Source organism: Periplaneta americana, chromosome 14 (genome assembly GCF_040183065.1).
Source record: "Periplaneta americana isolate PAMFEO1 chromosome 14, P.americana_PAMFEO1_priV1, whole genome shotgun sequence".
In the NCBI taxonomy this organism is placed as follows: Eukaryota; Metazoa; Arthropoda; class Insecta; order Blattodea; family Blattidae; genus Periplaneta; species Periplaneta americana.
The window spans coordinates 146,212,130-146,231,983 of NC_091130.1; the positions used below are offsets into that span (position 1 = coordinate 146,212,130).

At 33.7% G+C, this 19,854-nt stretch overlaps 1 protein-coding gene across 1 annotated transcript in view; it reads left to right on the forward strand.

Moving 5' to 3' along the window:
- LOC138713806 (intermembrane lipid transfer protein VPS13A-like) overlaps positions 1-19,854 on the forward strand; it is a 239,265-nt gene that overhangs the window by 136,474 nt on the left and 82,937 nt on the right. Inside the window, exons 34-41 of the mRNA XM_069846241.1 lie at positions 1,197-1,312; positions 2,820-3,048; positions 8,125-8,224; positions 8,344-8,492; positions 11,550-11,803; positions 16,013-16,149; positions 16,843-16,985; positions 18,004-18,155. Coding sequence (XP_069702342.1) covers positions 1,197-1,312; positions 2,820-3,048; positions 8,125-8,224; positions 8,344-8,492; positions 11,550-11,803; positions 16,013-16,149; positions 16,843-16,985; positions 18,004-18,155 — 1,280 coding nt within the window. The remainder of the gene's footprint in view (positions 1-1,196; positions 1,313-2,819; positions 3,049-8,124; positions 8,225-8,343; positions 8,493-11,549; positions 11,804-16,012; positions 16,150-16,842; positions 16,986-18,003; positions 18,156-19,854) is intronic.

The following is a 19,854-nucleotide window of genomic DNA, read 5'->3' on the forward strand; positions in this document are numbered from 1 at the left end:
AATTTCTTTAACATGTTTTTTAATTGTTATTACATGCAACCATAGTTTAATGAAGATTGACATATCATTTAGTTTTAATGTGTATACTTTATATTACTTGCTATATGTTTCAGAAGTTACTGTAATAACATTGTAGAATTATGTCCATCTAGAGAAACTACACTTTCCAATGGTGAAATAATAAATAAACAATTAATTACCTTCCGATATTACTTCATACAAACACAGAAAAATTCTCTGTAGGCTATGTTTCATAGCTTTCGATTGTTATTGTCCAAGGCCCCTTATAGACGAAGTCATTTGTTTTTTATTTCATTACATCGCATTAGATGGTGTTGTTATTGTAATTTTGAAACTCATTTATCTCATTAAATATCAGTCCTATCAAAATTTTGCATGGAATGAAAGTTATCGGAAATTATTTTTAAAGAAACTTTTGTTATGTAATATTTTTCATGAAAATTAATAATAAGGGAGATATTTCGATTTATTTAATTCAAGCCCCCTTATAACCCCCCTTTTAAATAAAATATTTTGAATGCCATATAGCCTAAATTCTAAGATACAACGAACTTAATTTATATTCCAATTTTCATATAAATTGGTTCAGCCATTATCACATGAAAAGGTACAGTAACAAACATCCAGACAGACAGACATACAAACAAAAATTTCAAAAAAGCGATTTTCGGTTTCAGGGCGGTTAATCATATATGTTAGGAACAGTTATTTTTAGAAAATCGAAAATTACCAGAAAAATTTCGGCTGCAGATTTATTATTATTATTATTATTATTATTATTATTATTATTATTATTATTATTATTATTATTATTATTATTATTATTATTATTTTATTACTGCTACTACTATCATTGTTTTTTAAATTTATGTAGCAAATTATTTCAGTTTCGTCTATTACACCAGTTAACCATTTTAAAATATGCTATCAAAACTTGACAACATTGTGAGAAGTACCATGTGATCTGTTACACTTCCATTTTGTTCTCACCATACATTGCATTGGGAATCGCACACCTAATATCTTTATAAAAATAGCAAACAAATGTGTGTTCATTATAGCTTTAAATTTTTTATTAGGTTATTAGGATGAATGATAAATTTATATTTTCCTACATAACAATACTTGACATGAAATTTGTAGTCATTTGTGACAATGGGTTGTTGTGTTTTCAGCTGAAGTTCAACTGCAGGCCTCGTATTACAATGACAGGGTTGGAGCATGGGAGCCTCTTATAGAGCCGTGTGTGGAAGAGGAGAATGTTTACAGACCTTGGGAGATGCTGATTAAGGTACAATATTCACAACATTTGAGTATTTTGGGATAACACTCTTCTGTTAATCTTTTAAGAGATTTTATCTTAGTTATTCTGTGTATTTTTTATTAATATTGTTAGGGTAAAGAATTATGTGCAATAGGAATAAAGGTAGTTATCGGTATTCTATTTTATCACTTTAATATAAAAAAAAAATCACTAAATTTGAAAGACATGGACTGAAGTAAAATAGTTTTTACTTTGGTTTTAAAACATTCATAGTTTAAATGTTTAATATCTCCAGGTATCTTGTTATATAATAAGATAACCTGTGTGAGAAGTACTGTTAAGACTTTTAGTAATAATATGACAGTTTATATGCAAGATTGGTCAAATCCATTTTAAATCTTGCGTACACTACTTTTAACACTTGAATATAAGTAATTGATTAACAACTCCATGAATTTCCTAAACATCACCATAACAAAAATTGACAACAAACACATCTTCAAAATATACAGAAAACCAACCACCACCACCACACAAATACACAACACATCTAACCACCCCATACAACACAAACATGCTGCATTCAGGACAATGGTACACAGATTACTCAACATACCCATGAGCCAACAACACTACAATGAAGAAGTGAACACAATCAAATACATAGCACAAGAAAATGGTTACAACCCAAACATAATAGACAACATCATAAGGAAGACAAAGCAAAAACTTAACAAACACAAAAACACGCAAAACACAACACAAACACAAGAACACAAGAAATACATCACACTAACATATGAAAACAAAAGCACACATAAGATCGCATCTTCATTCAGAAAGCAGAAATACAACATAGCATACAGAACAGAAAACACACTACAAAGACATCTCAACACACAAAAAACACAAACAAGTAAATACGACCACACAGGTGTATACAAACTCACATGTAATAGTTGCGACAAGTTCTACATTGGACAGACAGACAGATCATTCCAAACACGCTACAAAGAACACATTAAAGCAATAACCAGAGGACACAATACATCTACATACGCCGATCACATAACCAATGCTAACCATACATACAATAACATAAATGCGGACATGGAAATCCTACACATACAACTCAAAAACCAAAAACTCAACACACTAGAACAATAGGAAATATACAAACACACTAAAACACACCCCGATCAAATTCTCAACACACAGATCAATTTCAGTACACACACATTATTTGACTCCACTTTTCAACACCTTTCAACAATCAAACACACCCACATAACAGGCAGAGAAGTTCGAGATGACGCCGAGATCTAGTAGGCTCCGAAGATGGTGTGATGATGCACTGAAACAGCTGTAAGCCGCACAGACTTACATAAATAACACGAGTAAGTCCACTAGTTAATCAGTTACTTATTAGTCAAATGTTTTTATGTGTACTTTACTATATAATCGCTGTACATAGATGTTTTCTACAGTGAAAAGGCAATCACATATTTAAACTATTTTCCATCGTCACTTCCAGGTGTTTCAAGCCAAAGCGTTTCCAATCTCCAGTCGGCTGGACCACGATACTGTAACAGAGACGGATACCGGCCATGCGAAGATCGAGCATCGGACATTAGAAAGAAAGGCTGAGGAGTCTGAGACTTCTGCAGACGAGACAGAACCGGAAAATGGAATGACATTTATCAGGAGGCACAATGTTGATGCTTCTCAAGCCCCTAAAAGAAATGTACATGGTGAGGGAATAGGTCAGTTTCGTATTCAGTACCATTTACCATGTGTAACATAGATCAGTCGCTAGATTTCAAGTAAGTGATGCATGCTAGTCCATCTGTCGCTCCACGACGTACACTGTAAGTCCTAGAATGTTCATGAGAGCTACGCATGTTTACCTAGTTGCTTGCACTTTATAATAAGATACGGACACTTCTTTAAAAGCTAAAGGGAGAATTAATTAAACATACCTAAAAAATTCTTGAGTGGAATTTAGTTGACTATTACACGTCTGTACTATTAGTACTCTGTAGTCTAGTTGACTATTATCGTACCCATCTTTAAGAAGGGGGACAAGACTAACTGTAGTAACTTTCGAGGAATATCACTTTTGTTGACACCGTACAAAATTTTGTCCAATATTCTTTTGAGAAGATTAACTCCATATGTAGATGAAATTATTGGGGATCATCAGTGTGGTTTTAGGCGTATGGGAGTATAAGGGTACAGTGCATCAGTTATTCATAGATTTCAAAAAGGCATATGACTCGGTTAAGAGAGAAGTTTTATATGATATTCTTATTGAATTTGGTATTCCCAAGAAACTAGTTCGATTAATTAAAATGTGTCTCTGAAACATACAGCAGAGTTCGTATAGGTCAGTTTCTGTCAGATGCGTTTCCAATTCACTGTGGGCTAAAGCAGGGAGATGCACTATCACCTTTACTTTTTAACTTTGCTCTAGAGTATGCCATTAGGAAAGTCCAGGATAACAGAGAGGGTTTGGAATTGAACGGGTTACATCAGCTGCTTGTCTATGCGGATGACGTGAATATGTTAGGAGAAAATCCACAAACGATTAGGGAAAACACGGGAATTTTACTGGAAGCAAGTAAAGAGATAGGTTTGGAAGTAAATCCCGAAAAGACAAAGTATATGATTATGTCTCGTGACCAGAATATTGTACGAAATGGAAATATAAAAATTGGAAATTTATCTTTTGAAGAGGTGGAGAAGTTCAAATATCTTGGAGCAACAGTAACAAATATAAATGATACTCGGGAGGAAATTAAACACAGAATAAATATGAGACATACCTGTTATTATTCGGTTGAGAAACTTTTATCATCCAGTTTGCTGTCGAAAAATCTGAAAGTTAGAGTTTATAAAACAGTTATATTACCGGTTGTTCTGTATGGTTGTGAAACTTGGACTCTCACTTTGAGAGAGAAACAGAGATTAAGGGTGTTTGAGAATAAGGTGCTTAGGAAAATATTTGGGCCTAAGAGGGATGAAGTTACAGGAGAATGGAGAAAGTTACACAACACAGAACTGCACGCATTGTATTCTTCACCTGACATAATTAGGAACATTAAAGACGTTTGAGATGGGCAGGGCATGTAGCACGTATGAGCGAATCCAGAAATGCATATAGAGTGTTAGTTGGGAGGCCGGTGGGAAAAAGACCTTTAGGGAGGCCGAGACGTAGATGGGAAGATAATATTAAAATGGATTTGAGGGAGGTGGGATATGATGATAAAGAATGGATTAATTTTGCTTAGGATAGGGACCAATGGCGAGCTTATGTGAGGGCGGCAATGAACCTCCGGGTTACTTAAAAGCCAGTAAGTAAGTATTACACGTCTGTTTCTTCACTGGCTACTAACTTGGTAAGTGTTATAATTTTTGCTCAAATTGAGCTGTGATGATATATAATGTTATTTCTTACAATCTCTTAAATTGGTCACTTTGTATTCTTTTGACGTAAGCAGTTCAGTGTAGATCCTTTCAGATTTCATATATTTTTTTGCCTGAAGAAGTTTCGATTCGAAATATGTATATTTTTTTAGACATAATTTATTACTCTAAACCAAACTTTATTTATGAGTTACCACCATTTAAATGAACTTCTGCGGGACAAAATTCTGGCACACTGGCGATGCTGATATAACTTCGGCAGTTGCGAGCTCATTAAATAAACCATAATTTAAAAGAAAACATTTAAATTATCATATGTCTTATATTCAGAAATGAATGACAATATGTCAAGTGCCCGAACATTAAAATAAAAATATTCAGAAAACTTCTAAAAGGAAGTCGTTGTAACTAAGCTAAAAAAAGTTTTGAATAAATTACAGTTTTGGGAATCTTTCATACATCTCTGAAACGAACATTATTTTCCGAATAAGATTTGTATACCGTAGGCCTATGGTATATGTTGGATAGATAAAAATGTTGTTGTTGTTGTTTTCTAATGCCAGGCGTTTGACAAGTCATTTGACCTCTTGCACTCCAATATTTTTCAAAGATATTATCATGACCAGCCACTGAAGCACAGATTTTGAGGTGTTCCGAATCCACTTCTTGATTTTAGTTGCACAATGGACAGTTAGGACTGATGTATTCTATGCAGATGCTTGGCCAAACAGTCATGGCCTGTTGCCAATCTAAATGCAGCTACAGACGATTAAAAAAAACTGTACCATTAAAGTAGTCCCCACCCGGAGATCCGATTGGGGGACTATTTTACCTCCGGATAATTTTATCTTAATGGTACTCATTTCATATTGGAGTGAAAATGGCAAGTTGTAGCCGATTTAAGTGAACACCATTTTTTAACGTTTTGGTGGCTACTTCATTCACACACAACCCCAGAATGTCTGGAGGACCACACCTGCTGTTGGTCGACGGGTCCATTGGACCTAGCTGGGAGATCTTGTTGATCACCAGCTTTCCCTCCTTAAGCCACTGGAGGACGATTTTAATGCCATAGATAGATAAAAATAAAACCCATTCATTGGTTTAAGCCAGGTTGGCATGGAACATGTGTGCTTGGATCGCAACATGGACCAAGTACACTTGTATCACAGTCTAGTACAGTCGCGAAGCTCAATACGTAGTAAATATGCAAACATTAGATAGTTGCTCACCACTAGGATCGCTAATATCACCTCATTACAGGCAATGCAAAATAGTACCGTCACAGTCTATTGTTTCTAGCACCCTCAAAATTCAAGCTTCGTGACTGTATATAGTAGACTGTGCTTGTATACATGCACTTGGTCGAGATTGATTTCTACGGCCAGTGCTTGGACAGTCAATAAGATGGCGGATTTAGTTTTGAAAGGCGTAGGAATGGTCGCGATTTGCTTATATAGGAGCTTGAAATTCGTAAAACAACGCCTAGAAAAGAGAAGAAAAAACTTTGGACCTGGAAATGGATCCTGGATGTGAGGCTTTTGTAGCTTCTTCCAATTTACTTTGTGAAGTAGCCGGTATTTGGTGCTTTAATTTCTTGTAGCCTATCTCTTGTTTATAAATTGTTTGCATAGAGTTAATGGTATTTTTAGAACGTCACTCTCACCAAAACGAGGAATGTTAATGTTCTTTGATGTCCTTACTACTGTTGAGTTCCGTGCACCCTTGTTCTTATAGTCCACTAACCTCACATTCCACAACACTTTCTTTGTCTTGTATAGCACTTTGTATCTTACATTTTCCCTAACCATCCACTTACTTGTGTTCTGTTTCCTTTTATGAATTTCACCCTCCATGTTTTCCTCACCATTTTTAAATACACAAAAGTTTCACGTGGAACAAAATAAGTTGGCCACCATCATACTCAACTTGGATGTAACCACCCTGTCAAGTGGGCTTGAGTAAAACTGTTGATACGATCCAGGAAGTGTCCAAGTGTACTTGATCCAAGTGGGCTTGGATGAAACTGTTGATATGATCTAAGTAGCGCCCAAGTGATGAGGGCAGAACATCCAAGTGTACTTGATCCAAGAACATTTGTATCGTATCAACCCTGCTTTAAGAAGGAAAAATATATGCATTGATGATCAAGATAAATATCCCCACATGCACATACAACCCAGAATGTAAAAAAATCACTGTACCAAAATCACGAATGTTGAAAATTTGTGTTTTCATGGAAGTTATAAAAACCAATTTCTGTAGCATGATTGTTTTCTTTGTATGGAGTAGCCGAGAAGTAGGCATATCCCTTTTATTTTTAACACTATGATGACTATGATTGAATGTTTGATATGGACACTTACCAGGACCTGGTGTATGTAAAGATTAATTTTTGGTCCTACAGAATTTATCTGTGATGATTACCATTTGTTATTAATGGAGAAAAATTCGCTCTGGCACCGAGAATCGAACCCGGGACCCCCCGTTCTACGCACTGGGTGCTCTAACACTGAGCTACTCCGAAGTTCAACCCACCGCATCGAACCGAATCGAATCTTTCTTCTTTGGTTATTTTCCCTTAGTGACCTTACTCCATGTTCAATATATATATATATATATATATATTAGTAGGTTATTTTACGACGCTTTATCAACATCTTTAGTTATTTAGCGTCTGAATGAGATGAAGGTGATAATGCCGGTGAAATGAGTCCGGGGTCCAACACCGAAAGTTACCCAGCATTTGCTCATATTGGGTTGAGGGAAAACCCCGGAAAAAACCTCTACCAAGTAATTTGCCCCGATCGGGAATCGAACCCGGGCCACCTGGTTTCGCGGCCAGACGCGCTGACCGTTACTCCACAGATGTGGATTTGTTCAATATATAAAATATAATATATATATATATATATAGAGCCTATATGTCGAACATGGAGTTAGGTCACTAAAGAAAAAGAACCAAAGGAGAAAAATTCTATCCAGTGTGGTGGGTTGAACTTCGGCATAGCTCAGCAGTTGCAGCACTCATTGCGTAGAACTGGGAGTCCCGGGTTCGATCCTCAGTGCTGGAGCGAATTTTTCTCCATTAATAAGAAACTTACCTCATGGTTTAAGGTCGAGAACATCAGTACGGAGACCATATTTGTTGTAGCACAGCTGAATTCTATGCCATGTTCTGGCAGATGTTTTATGGAGATAATGCAGGATTGCATGTGTGAAGGCATCTTTCACAGTTGCTCGTAACTTTTCTGTTGTGCGATACTACTTATTACACATGGTTACCAAAGTTACCAACACGCAAAAACAAATCTTCGCGAAATAAATGAGGTACACCCACTTCTCGGCCACTCTGTGCTTATCGTAAATATAAAATGAAAACAAAAGTATGTTTACTTGTCACTTACTTACAGAGAACGTGAGCTTGATTGGCTACCCTGATGATTCAGATTCAGAGAATGAGGAAGGAGTATTGGAGAAACTTGCCAGTGCAATTGGACACTTATTCACTGGGTAATGTTCCATCTTTGCAGTAAAGTTCTTTAAAGTAATTTGAATGATGTAATTTGAGAAACTTGTATTAGTTCTGGAATATAGGTGCTTGTATATCACTACTTTTCTCTTGCATCTAGAGACAGTAGTGATGGGGAGGCAAGTGAGTCGGAAGATTCCAGTGGTGCCGAGCCATCTGTTGAAACAGAGGAGGCGTCAGAAATAACCATGAGCTGTGGAAGCACAGTCATAGGGAGAGATGAGCGAGCGATATTCCTCAAGAAGCAGAGTAAGTCATTGTACAATGCGTGTTTGGTTTTCTTCTTTCATGCCAGGTCGAGTTTTTTTGTATAAAGATACACCTGGTGTGCCTTTAAAATAAAAACTAATCAGTCAATTCTAAAAGCTTTGCCTTATCACTTCATCCATATTTCTCTTTTCTCTGCTGTTTTTTTTTTTTTTTTTTTTTTTTAATTCTTTGTAGTTACACTTCATTCTACTGAGCATGTCTGTGATGTATTTTCTTCTCGGTCTTCCTCTTTCCTTTTTACCAAATCCCCTCAAATATATTAACTGAAAATGTGTTACGTCTAATTGTATGGCCAATAATTTTTATTTTTATTTTGTCTTCATTAATATTTTATTTTCATCTACCCTCTTTCGAAGTTCACTATTTGATAATTTTATCTCTCCAGCTGCATTTAATGTAAAAATAAAGAGAAACTATGGCTTCATGTTTAATATAATGTCGCTTAACTCAGTACATGATTAACGTTATTCATACAGTTTTCTTTAATACTGCTGGCTGGTATCTAAAAGAGGTCACTTTCCTCTTAATAACCTCCACTCTGTCAAATAGGAATCCTTTCAGTTTCATTTTCAGAAAGAAGTCCCTGATACCAAATCTGGAGAAAACGAAGTCTATTACAGCACTGTGGTGATGATGTATTTGTTTAGTGGGCAATTAAAAAAAAGTATACCCATATATAATAATCACGAAAAAAAAATCCCAAGTTTTTAGGCAAAACTTTATGCTTTGTTGCCTATCCAATACTTATTTTCTGTGAAATAAGAATTGTTGACGATCTCACATTTACCATAATACATTTTCCTTGGTCTGAACCGAAATAAGTGTTTGTGTTCGTGGATTGAATTCTTATCATATTGATTATATATATATATATATATATATATATATATTGTAGATGACTCAAAATCTAAAATCTGTGCCTTTCTTTCTTTCTTTCTTTCTTTCTTTCTTTCTTCCCCGTAAAAGTGGTTTTGTTTTTAAAGAAAATTCTTTCTAAAATTGTAAGATTTCGATGTTACTGCCAATTTGGCAGTATTATTTAAAAATGTTATATAATATAAAAGTTCTATAACCCTGCTTCAAGATAATAAGAGTGATATATGCAATATTTTCAGCATCAATTTTCAGTTTTTATAATTTATCCGAGTTTAATATGTGGTTGCTTTCATCTGTTAACAAAATGACGGAACAAAATGTGTCATTGAAACGAGAAAAAAAGACTGAAATTACGAAAATATTACGTACTTAAAAATACTTTATTGTTAAAATTTTCGAATAAAACAAATATGCCTTTTGCTGAAATTCGTTTAAAAACTTTTTTTTTTCATGTTAGTAGGCTACACGAATTCGCGTTATTTTATGATTCAAAATCACCCTATTTTAGGTCGTTATGAGAAGTAGTGCAGAGAAATGGTGGAAAAAAATTGGCAAAATGAGAACACTTCATATTACCGCATCTTGCGAATTTCACAGATCCCTTCTAGATACCTAATTATTTAAATTATTTTAATTCTGTCATTTATTACATTATTTTAATACCCACAGTTTTAGCATTTCGTACTTATTGGTTGTTATCCTTTAAATGTTATAACATTATTATTGTTTTTTTTTTAATAAATGGAACATGTTATATTCAGAATCAACTTGATTTATCTTTCCAGTCTCCTTTTCTGTTTTCCTATTGACAAGCTGGTAATCTACGGATAGTACTTTGGTGCAATGTGTATGAGCTATTCCATCTCAAATCGACCGAAATATAGAGAAAATTGACCTTGCAATTTCTAAATACAATAAAACTTTTTTGTACATAGATAACTGTGATACAATGCTTTGTGAAAAGTTTGAGGCATCAGAACTTCATAGTGTTTAAATCAAAAATATTTTAATTTATCGTATTTTCATAAAATTAGCAACTTTAAACTGTTGTAGCTCCGAAACCCTTTCACCCAATGATCAAAATCATGGTTTATTTTGATGCTGAGAAATTAAAGTTTATATTGACATATAAACAGATTTTCTTACTTTTTATGGAAATGGAGAAATTTAGATTTTTCCTCATTAAGACACCTTTGGCTAGGAAAAAATATTTTAAAAATATATAGTTAGATTCCGCATTGAAAGTACAAATAAAGACATATTTTTTACTGATGATTTGTTGATAAGAAATTATTGAAAATATCAAATAAAGAAAATAAATAGTACGCGCTTGAAGTAACCAGCTGACTGTGAGACGGGAGCTAGCTGAGACAAGCAAGGCCAGGAGACAGACATGTGATGTATCATCTAGCAGCGCATGGCTGTGCTAGCTTTGTCACAGGTTTTCATAAACACAGGAGTAAAATGACGCTCAATGCTTGCTTATCTTCAGCTCTCGGGCAGTGCGTGCGGTACTGCGCCGTTCAAGTCTAGGCATGTGAAAATAATCTATTTAATACCCTCGAAATTTATTGCCGTACCACTAAGCAAACAATGCCGAATCCCTCTTAATAATGCAAAGTTTTTTCTCAATATTTTTTTTACATTTTTACAAATGGCCAAAAAGCCTAAAAGCAAGTAAAATCAGATTATTTGTCTCTCTGTGTACAATAAAAATAAGGATTACTTCTTAACATAACCTACCAAATGTCAGCTTCAAAATAAGCTCTCGTTCAATGTTCTGCAGAAAATGGTCCCAGAGTTCTGAGCACTGAAAGAGGCTTGTTTTTATAAAATACGCTAAATTTGTCGCTCAATAATACGAAAACCGTTTGACTTTCGATAGTATATTTTTGCAAATGCACTCTCCTCTGCACCTTGTATAAGTAGGGAAAAAATTAGAGTATAAAAAAATGCGAGGATTTTTACTGATCGATTTCATATGGAATAGCCCGTATATTTATTGTGAAATGACACTTTAAAATCTCGAGACATTTGTAACCACTTACATAATGTAGGTGATATAAGATAACATTGTCTGATTCCTTGGTTAATGCTACCTAACATTGTTCCATTTGAACATTGAACTATATTCAGTGAATTTTGTATGTTTGAGAACAGATGATTCCATAGATTCAGGGTTGGAAACAGAGGCACCAGATCGACTGGCAATTTATGTAATGATGGATGCGAGAGACAGACTAGAAATAACGTTGACACCTGCAGCCATTCAAGTGCTGCATGATCTAGCAACAGCTTTCACATGCAGTTCGCCAGACATTCCACATGTACCGTTTCATGGACTGGAAGCACCTCTCTCACTGCAGAATGATCTCGGACCTTGGGCAAAAATCACACTCCTATCAAGAGCAGAGGTTAGATATGCCGCTACTTTATTTCAAAGATTAATTAATTGGAATGGTTTTCATAAAAATTATTAGTACAGTGAAGGTAATTCCACAGTCTACTATATACAGTCGCGAAGCTCAATATGTAGTAAAAATGCAAATATGGGTAGTTGCCCACCACTAGGATCGCTACTATCGCCTCATCATCGCAGATCTCTCTCCTAGTAGACGGCAAAATATGTTACAATTTCGTTGTCGTGTTCTTTTGGAAAAATTAACACCTTCCTTCCATTATTGAAATATTAAATGCATAAAGTTAATTTATTATTTTAATGAAGTATATTAAATTCCACCATAAACTCGAAGATACCTGCAAGAAATAGGTTAATATTATTTTTGTTTGTGGAAAACGAACTGAAATTTGCTATAATCGCTTCATTCATTCAAGATTATAGCGATAAATAACTACGAAACCAATAAATATTAATTTTCATTTCCCTTTACAACAATAATAATGGAAATGTGAATTAATGGAGTAACTTACGTGTACCGGTACTTGTAGTGTAGGCTTACGTAGTTAACAAAGTGGGATGAGGTTAAGCAATAATAATCACACCAGAATTGGAAATAAAACGTGATCAATAAATTTTATTGTAACAGACTTTTTCTACGTCTCTAGTAAAGTAACAAATAAAAATAACAACAAAATTAACAGCTATAATTAAAAACATATCCTTTGAAAAAAAAAAGTAGGCCTAAGCAATAATAATCCCACCAGAATTGAAAATAAAACGTGATCAATAAATTTCATTAAAACAAACTTAATTTTTCTACGTCTCTAGTAAAATATTATTATTCCAATTATTGTATTTTAGCCATTAACATTTTCATTACAACCAATAACGAACATTTCACAAGCATCAATGTGAAATACGCAACGAGCTAGCACTCGATAGAAATACGACACAGTCCAAAGTCGACCGTGGACAGTCTATTGTTTCTAGTTGCTAACAGCTTGGAGCGCTTTATCACGAGATTTGCAAAAAATCACCTCAAGCTTCGCGACTGTATATAGTAGACTGTAGTAATACCCATATGAAGCCAGTTATGTAGACCAATTTACCGACAGAGTCGTTGCCCAGGGTGCACCATAGGAGACTGGTCTACGCTACACCCACGATGAGATGAGATGATGATAGTATAGTATAGTAGTATAGTATTTATTAGCTGTCGTTAAAGCAAAAGCTAATGACATTGTCAAATTATACGTGTGAAATTATCGTGCAAAAATGAAAAATATTCTATTACAATACTAAAGATAAAACAAAATGATTACAAATACACCTTAGAGTTTACAATTGAGAGTCAAGATTATCAAAAATAGGTTAATATCTAGATGAAAATTGTAACACACTGATCACAAATATTATTTGATACGCTCTGTTTATATATATAATAAAACAAGAATTAACGTAACAATTTATGAGAATTTCCTAATATATTACAAAATAATAATAAAATTCAGAGAAAGAAACCTAAAAAATATCTACAGCTTGATTTTCTAACTCAAAATATTCTTGCACAGAATAGAATGGGTTTCTAAGAAGCCACGTTTTCACTTTGACTTGTTGACCTGGTTGGCGAGTTGGTATAGCGCTGGCCTTCTATGCCCAAGGTTGCGGGTTCGATTCCGGGCCAGGTCGATGGCATTTAAGTGTCAGTAGATTTACTGGCATGTAAAAGAACTCCTGCGGGACAAAATTCTGGCACATCTGGAGACGCTGATATAACCTCTGCAGTTGTGAGCGTCGTTAAATAAAACATAACATTTTCACTTTGACTTTGAATATGTCTAGTGACACTTCCTGTGCTTCCTGTGGTAACACGTTGAACATCCTACAGCCCAACATGTTAGGACTACTTTTAACTTTGGATAGTCTGCAAAATGGTATGTCCAGTTTTTCTTTATTACGAGTATTATACTCATGTTTATCCATCCTACTGGTGAAGCCATAAAGATTTCCTTGATGTAAAGAAGGAGTTCCAGAATATATTCATTAACAACTGTTAAGATGGACTCCTTTATGAACAATAGAGATCTGTTGGGATGTCACAGGAGAACCGGAGCTCCTGGAGAAAACCTCTGTTACCTGGACTACGGGCTTGCCCAATATAATTTATAAATTGGGGATACACTGGGAATCGAACCCAGGTCTATAGGATTATAAGTCCAGTGTCCTAGCCACTAAACCACCATGGCGTGAATTCAAAGATAGGAGTATATGAACAGTCCAAGGAAAGAACATACTAAGTTAATTTTTGTTTTTTGGTCCCATCTGCTAGCTCATAAAGTGAACTATCTTTCTAGTAAATCAGAATGGCAAAAAGCCTGCGTTGTAGCATGGTAACTTAAACTAAATGAGATGTAAATTAATAGTTTCTTATCAGTGTATTGAAGTTGAGAAATGCTCCCCCGAAAAATTTAAGAATAGTGACTTGGCATGTTTTTTCTGTGCACCCTTCATATAGCCTATGTTCAGAATTATGAAGATGTAAACATAAGCCACTTGATCATTCATAACCTGGTAATAAGATGTCTTCCATATCGATAATGTAATAATCCTGATGTAAAAGGGTAAAGAAATTATCTTTAAATATGTGCCATGTGATTAGCCAGAATGAACATGTATGTACTTAAAAGTGATAAGATTACTTAGAATATTTCTAGGTCTACTATATAGATTTTGAGTTCCTGCCATTTTGTGCTTTTAATTTCAAATAAAACCTATTAACTCTTTACTAAAAATTATTACGTATATTTAATACTAGCTGTACCTGTGCGCTCCACTGCACCTGTTAGAAATAAATATAAAGTAATTACATAATTAAAATAGGACGTTTGATCCAGGGAACATTCGTGTTTGATAGAAGGATAAATCGTTTAATATGTTACTTAAATTAAATTGTATTTAAATAATTAAAATGCGATCATTTTGGTCCAGAGAGCACTCATTTGGTGCAATGACAATTCCTTTAACATGTTTCTTAATTGTTATTACATGCAACCATAGTTTAATGAAAATTTACATCATTTAGATTTATTGTGTATACAGTACTTTATATTACTTGCTATATGTTTCCATTGAATTATGGTAATAACTTAATTTTAACCCTTGTTTTCTACGTCTTCAGTAAATGGCGCTTGGCCCACTATGGATCTGAACCCTTCAAATAACTTAAATAGTGATACAGCATATATAGTGATCCTTCGAAAATGTAAGAATTCACGATCTCCTATGTATCATTGCCATAGAATGACTAAATGTGTTTTTTCTTCCTACTCAAAAATTTTATATTTTGCACATAGGAGTTACTGCAGGAACAACAGTGCTATAATCTGAGGTGGTGGTGAAAATGTATTATATTGTTATTTTAAAAGTCTTGTATAGCCTTAAATATCAGTCCTATCAAAATTTTGCATAGAATAAAACTTATCGGAAATCATTTTTAAAGAAACTTTTGTTATGTAACATATTTCACAAAAATCAATAATAAGCGAGATATTTCGATTTATTTAATTCAGGCCCCCTTATAACCTCCCTTTTAAATGACGTATTTTGAATGCCATATAGCCTAAAATCTAAGTTACAACGAACTTAATTTATATTTCAGTTTTCATCGAAATCCGTTCAGCCATTATTGCGTGAAAAGGTAACAAACATCCAGACAGACAGACATACAAACAAAAATTTAAAAAAAAAAGCGATTTTCGGTTTCAGGATGGTTAATTATACATGTTAACACCAATTATTTTTGGAAAATCGAAAATTACCAGAAAAATTTTGGCTACAGATTTATTATTAGTATAGATGTATAATTCCCTGGAAAATTGTCACGATGCTAAATATGATCAAAATCTTTCCAATAGCTTAGGGGAAATTGCTGTGCGTAGACGAAAGGACAAACAGACACGTCAAAGCCCAGAATTACTTTTGTAAATAGTCTGTTTTATAAGTGTAAGAATGTTGACCTAGCAGACAAGCAATAGTTCATGGATAAAACGCAATTCTAAGGAATACTTTTACCTTCTGAAGATAAAATGTGAATAGACTGAAGATCTCTTTTGTATATGATAAGTGTTTATGTGATTTAAATTGAAATCTATTTTATTTGTGAAGTTCCGTTCAGATTTTGCAGTATTAAATATATTTTACATTTTTTTTGTACCTTTTCCAGATTACACCTGACGGGAAAGATAAAATTGTAATGACTGCATTTTATAACAAATCAGATTCTCTTCCCAGTAGTCCAGCTTCGACAACTGCCGAATTAGCAGATTTCAGTCCAACTGAATCTGACATTGATATGGAAAGGTAAGAGATCAAATATGAGGACAATAAAAAAATTAGGACTATTTCCTCTGTTCTTTCTTTCCAAAACAGAAGAACGTAGTCTGGTGAAACTTAACCTGGCATGTGAATGTATACAGAATGAACGAAAGTAATGTCATTAATTTGAGAGGGTTAATGTTTGAGATATTTCAAACAAAAAAGTTTAATACAATTTTCCACGTTTTTGCTTCATTTTCGAGATAAAAATTGGTTTATATGAAATATTTCATAGCGTGTTTTGGGAAAGCTACTGAATTAATTGTCAATATGCTCAGTCAATTTAAGAGAGCAATATACGAGGGAGAGTAAAAAAGTAACCTTAATAATTGTTTTATTAATTTAATACGTACAATAAGACTACAAACACTTTATCACTTTTCAACATAATCCCCACTACGTTCAATGCAAGTGTTCCTGTTAAAGATGTTATATATATATATATATATATATATATATATATATATATATATATATGCCATAATGTCTCGTAGTCATCTTTTTTTTCCTCCCAATAAGACGAAACATTTTTTCCTAGAAAAGTCGGTGTAACAAAATTGTGTGAGCTTTATGTAGGCTTACATAATATTGTGCCTGAGTAATTAAAAGCAATTAATGTTCTGTATATTCGTATTATGGAAAATACATTAAATTCTGCAATATTACATTAATTTTCAGCTTTGAAGGAGGATTCAACATTCAAAGTAGTGAAGAAGCTAAAGGCCAAGAGATTTTTTCGCCAATTCTGAGATTTCCTGGTGAGTCCGTAACAAAGCTTTACAAGAAAGTTACGGATGAGAGACTGATCATTGAAGTAGAAGGTAAGTTTTCTTTTATAGCAATTATTTTGTGCAAAGAAATCATCGAATGACTTTCTCGCAAACTAAGAAAGTTTTGTAGAAGTTACCTTTTATAAAATCAAATCTTTTTGTTCTTTCTCTTTGACCAGATAAAGCAAAGTTCGGTAAAAACATTCGATCTATTGAGATATGTAGTGGATGAAATGACTATGTGGCAACATCTCTCTTAATATTTACTGTGGCATGACATTATTTTACTGATCATTTTCTTGTGCGATTTAAAAGAAAAGCTAGATGAAATGTCGCATACCGTTACCTCATATTTCTCTTCTTACTCAAAACTACTATAGTACTCCCCTGGTCAATTCTCTATTTGCCTCTTCCCCTTTTTCCATTCTTATGTTGTTTCTGTTATTCATTATTATCACCACCACCACCACCACCACCATTATTATTATTATTCCCATAGTCATTATTTTTCTAATCAACAGCATAATTGTTATCTTGCCCATTCACCATAATTATTCGGAACATAATAAAATTGTTACATTTGTCATTTGCTATCATTATTCTCATCATAATGTTATCTTCTCGATTTGTCACCATTATTCTCATCACAATTTTTGTCTTTGCCATTCGACTTTATAATTGTCATCATATTTATTATCTTTGCCATTTGTCAATATTATTCCCATCAGAATTGTTATCTTTGCCATTCGCCATCATAATTGTTACCGGTATCTTCGCCATTCTCCACCGTAATTCTCTTCATAATAAGTTATCTTCACCATCAATATTCTCATCATAATTGTTATCTTTGTCATTCCCTATCATAATTGTTTTCTTCGCCATTTACCATTGTATTGAATTGTATTGTATTATTAGTCTCATCACAATTGTTACCGGTATCTTTGCCATTCGCCACAATTATTCTCATCATAATTTTTATCTTCGCCATCATTTCATTACCTCAATTATTTGTGTATATCTATTTAATAATAAGCTTCACATCTAATATTAATCCTAAATTCTTTCTCAGGCTTTGATAAACTTCAGGTTGTAGCTCCACAAAGGATGGTGAGTAAATTGCACATGCTTCATCCTATGAAGAACAGCATGCGATACTACGCTGTGGTGAACGTGGACGTCCATCATTGTCATCGCAAGATCACTATCAGATCTCCACTGCAGGTAAATGAACAGCAAAGTAACATAGTACGTATGGTATAATGGTACATAATGACATTTGATATAATAGAAACTTAAGATACCGGTACTGGTATTCATTTTATTGACGTCATCGTCCTTTTGTTTCTGCTTCTCCTCGTCATCCTCTTCCTCCTTCTCATCATCATCATCATCATCATCATCATCATCATCATCATCATCATCACCACTGAAGTAGGTATTGTAGTTCCTAAGCAATCAGTACCGGTACCTTTTTCAAAGATCCCTGACTTCCCGTATTTTCTCTCCTCAGCTTCTCAGCTTGTTAATTTCTTCTACTTTTTATAATTTGTATGCAGTATGTTTTGGGTGCTCATGAAAGTCATTGTTATTTCATTCATAATATTTATTCTGTTCTTTAAGACACTATCACAACTTGTTTTTTTTTTTTCGAATCAATTATGTTAATGATGGGATTCCCAGTCGACCTATTTTTCCAGGGATATGTCCCGAATTTATTCTATTTGCCCCACTTTTTTTAAGTGTCCTGTGGATTACACTTTTTATTCCGTTTTAAATATTTTTTTTTTATCCAATGCCACCAGGTTGTCTTTTCGACATTTCTGGTCTTCTCTCCTGGCCGTGGCTTAATTGTAACCCACTTCTGAGGTTGGGGCGCCTGGAAGGCGGAATTACATTACCCCGATGATGTGATAGGATGATTATGATAATGTGGTGCCAGGAGAGGTCTTAAATCTAAACTTAACCTAAATTCCAGACCGTGGACGAACACAGGAATAATTCCCTCGTTTTAAATATAACCAACCATGTAGTTAGTACTACTGGTGGTCAATTCTTGCAACAATGTTGACCAATTTCCATTCCGACTTTTGTAATACTTACGGTGATGCTCTTTTTTTCTCCATGCTTCTGTTGGTAATATTTTTTAAAGATGCATTTTCTAAGTATGTATGTATGTGATTTATAATTAATTTTTTAAGAAGAATTTAGGTTACGTGTATATTTTTACATCAGTAACTTAGTATCTTATTTAAAATGAAACAAGTGTGATGATTGTCAATTTTTTAAATATCCCTTAGGGGGAAAAATATGTAAATTTTATCCAATTTTTTTTTTAACTTTTTTTTTCCCTGATTACTTGACACCAAATTAAGGATTTTCACACAAAATAAACCCCTCAAACATTGTATGATACACATTCGTAAAGTCATCTTTTTGGCCTCGTGTGTTTGTGAAAAACTTTGTTTCACAAACTTTATACTCGTTCTCTCCTGAAAATTTTGGAAAATCACATAAGTGGTATTAGATATGGGCCATCAATCATCATATCCAATTTTCTAAAAATAACATTTTTTTTTTCGAAATTCAAGAAAAATCTAAATACTAAAATTAGTATATATCCTTAGATAAGTTAGATTATTATTATTATTATTATTATTATTATTATTATTATTATTATTATTATTATTATTATTACGTTAAAGCTGGTAATTTAGACATAATGGAATAAAATGTTATAAAACAACATAAATTGAAAATTATGAACAAAGTATCCCATTTTTCTTGCTTAATATTGCTAGGAAACTTCAAAAAAGTTCACTTTATTTTTACATTTATTCATATGACATTGCTTGAAACTGGTAGGTATAAGCCTTAAATGTCTGTTTATTTTGTGAAAAGAAAGTCTCGTAAGTGGTGCATT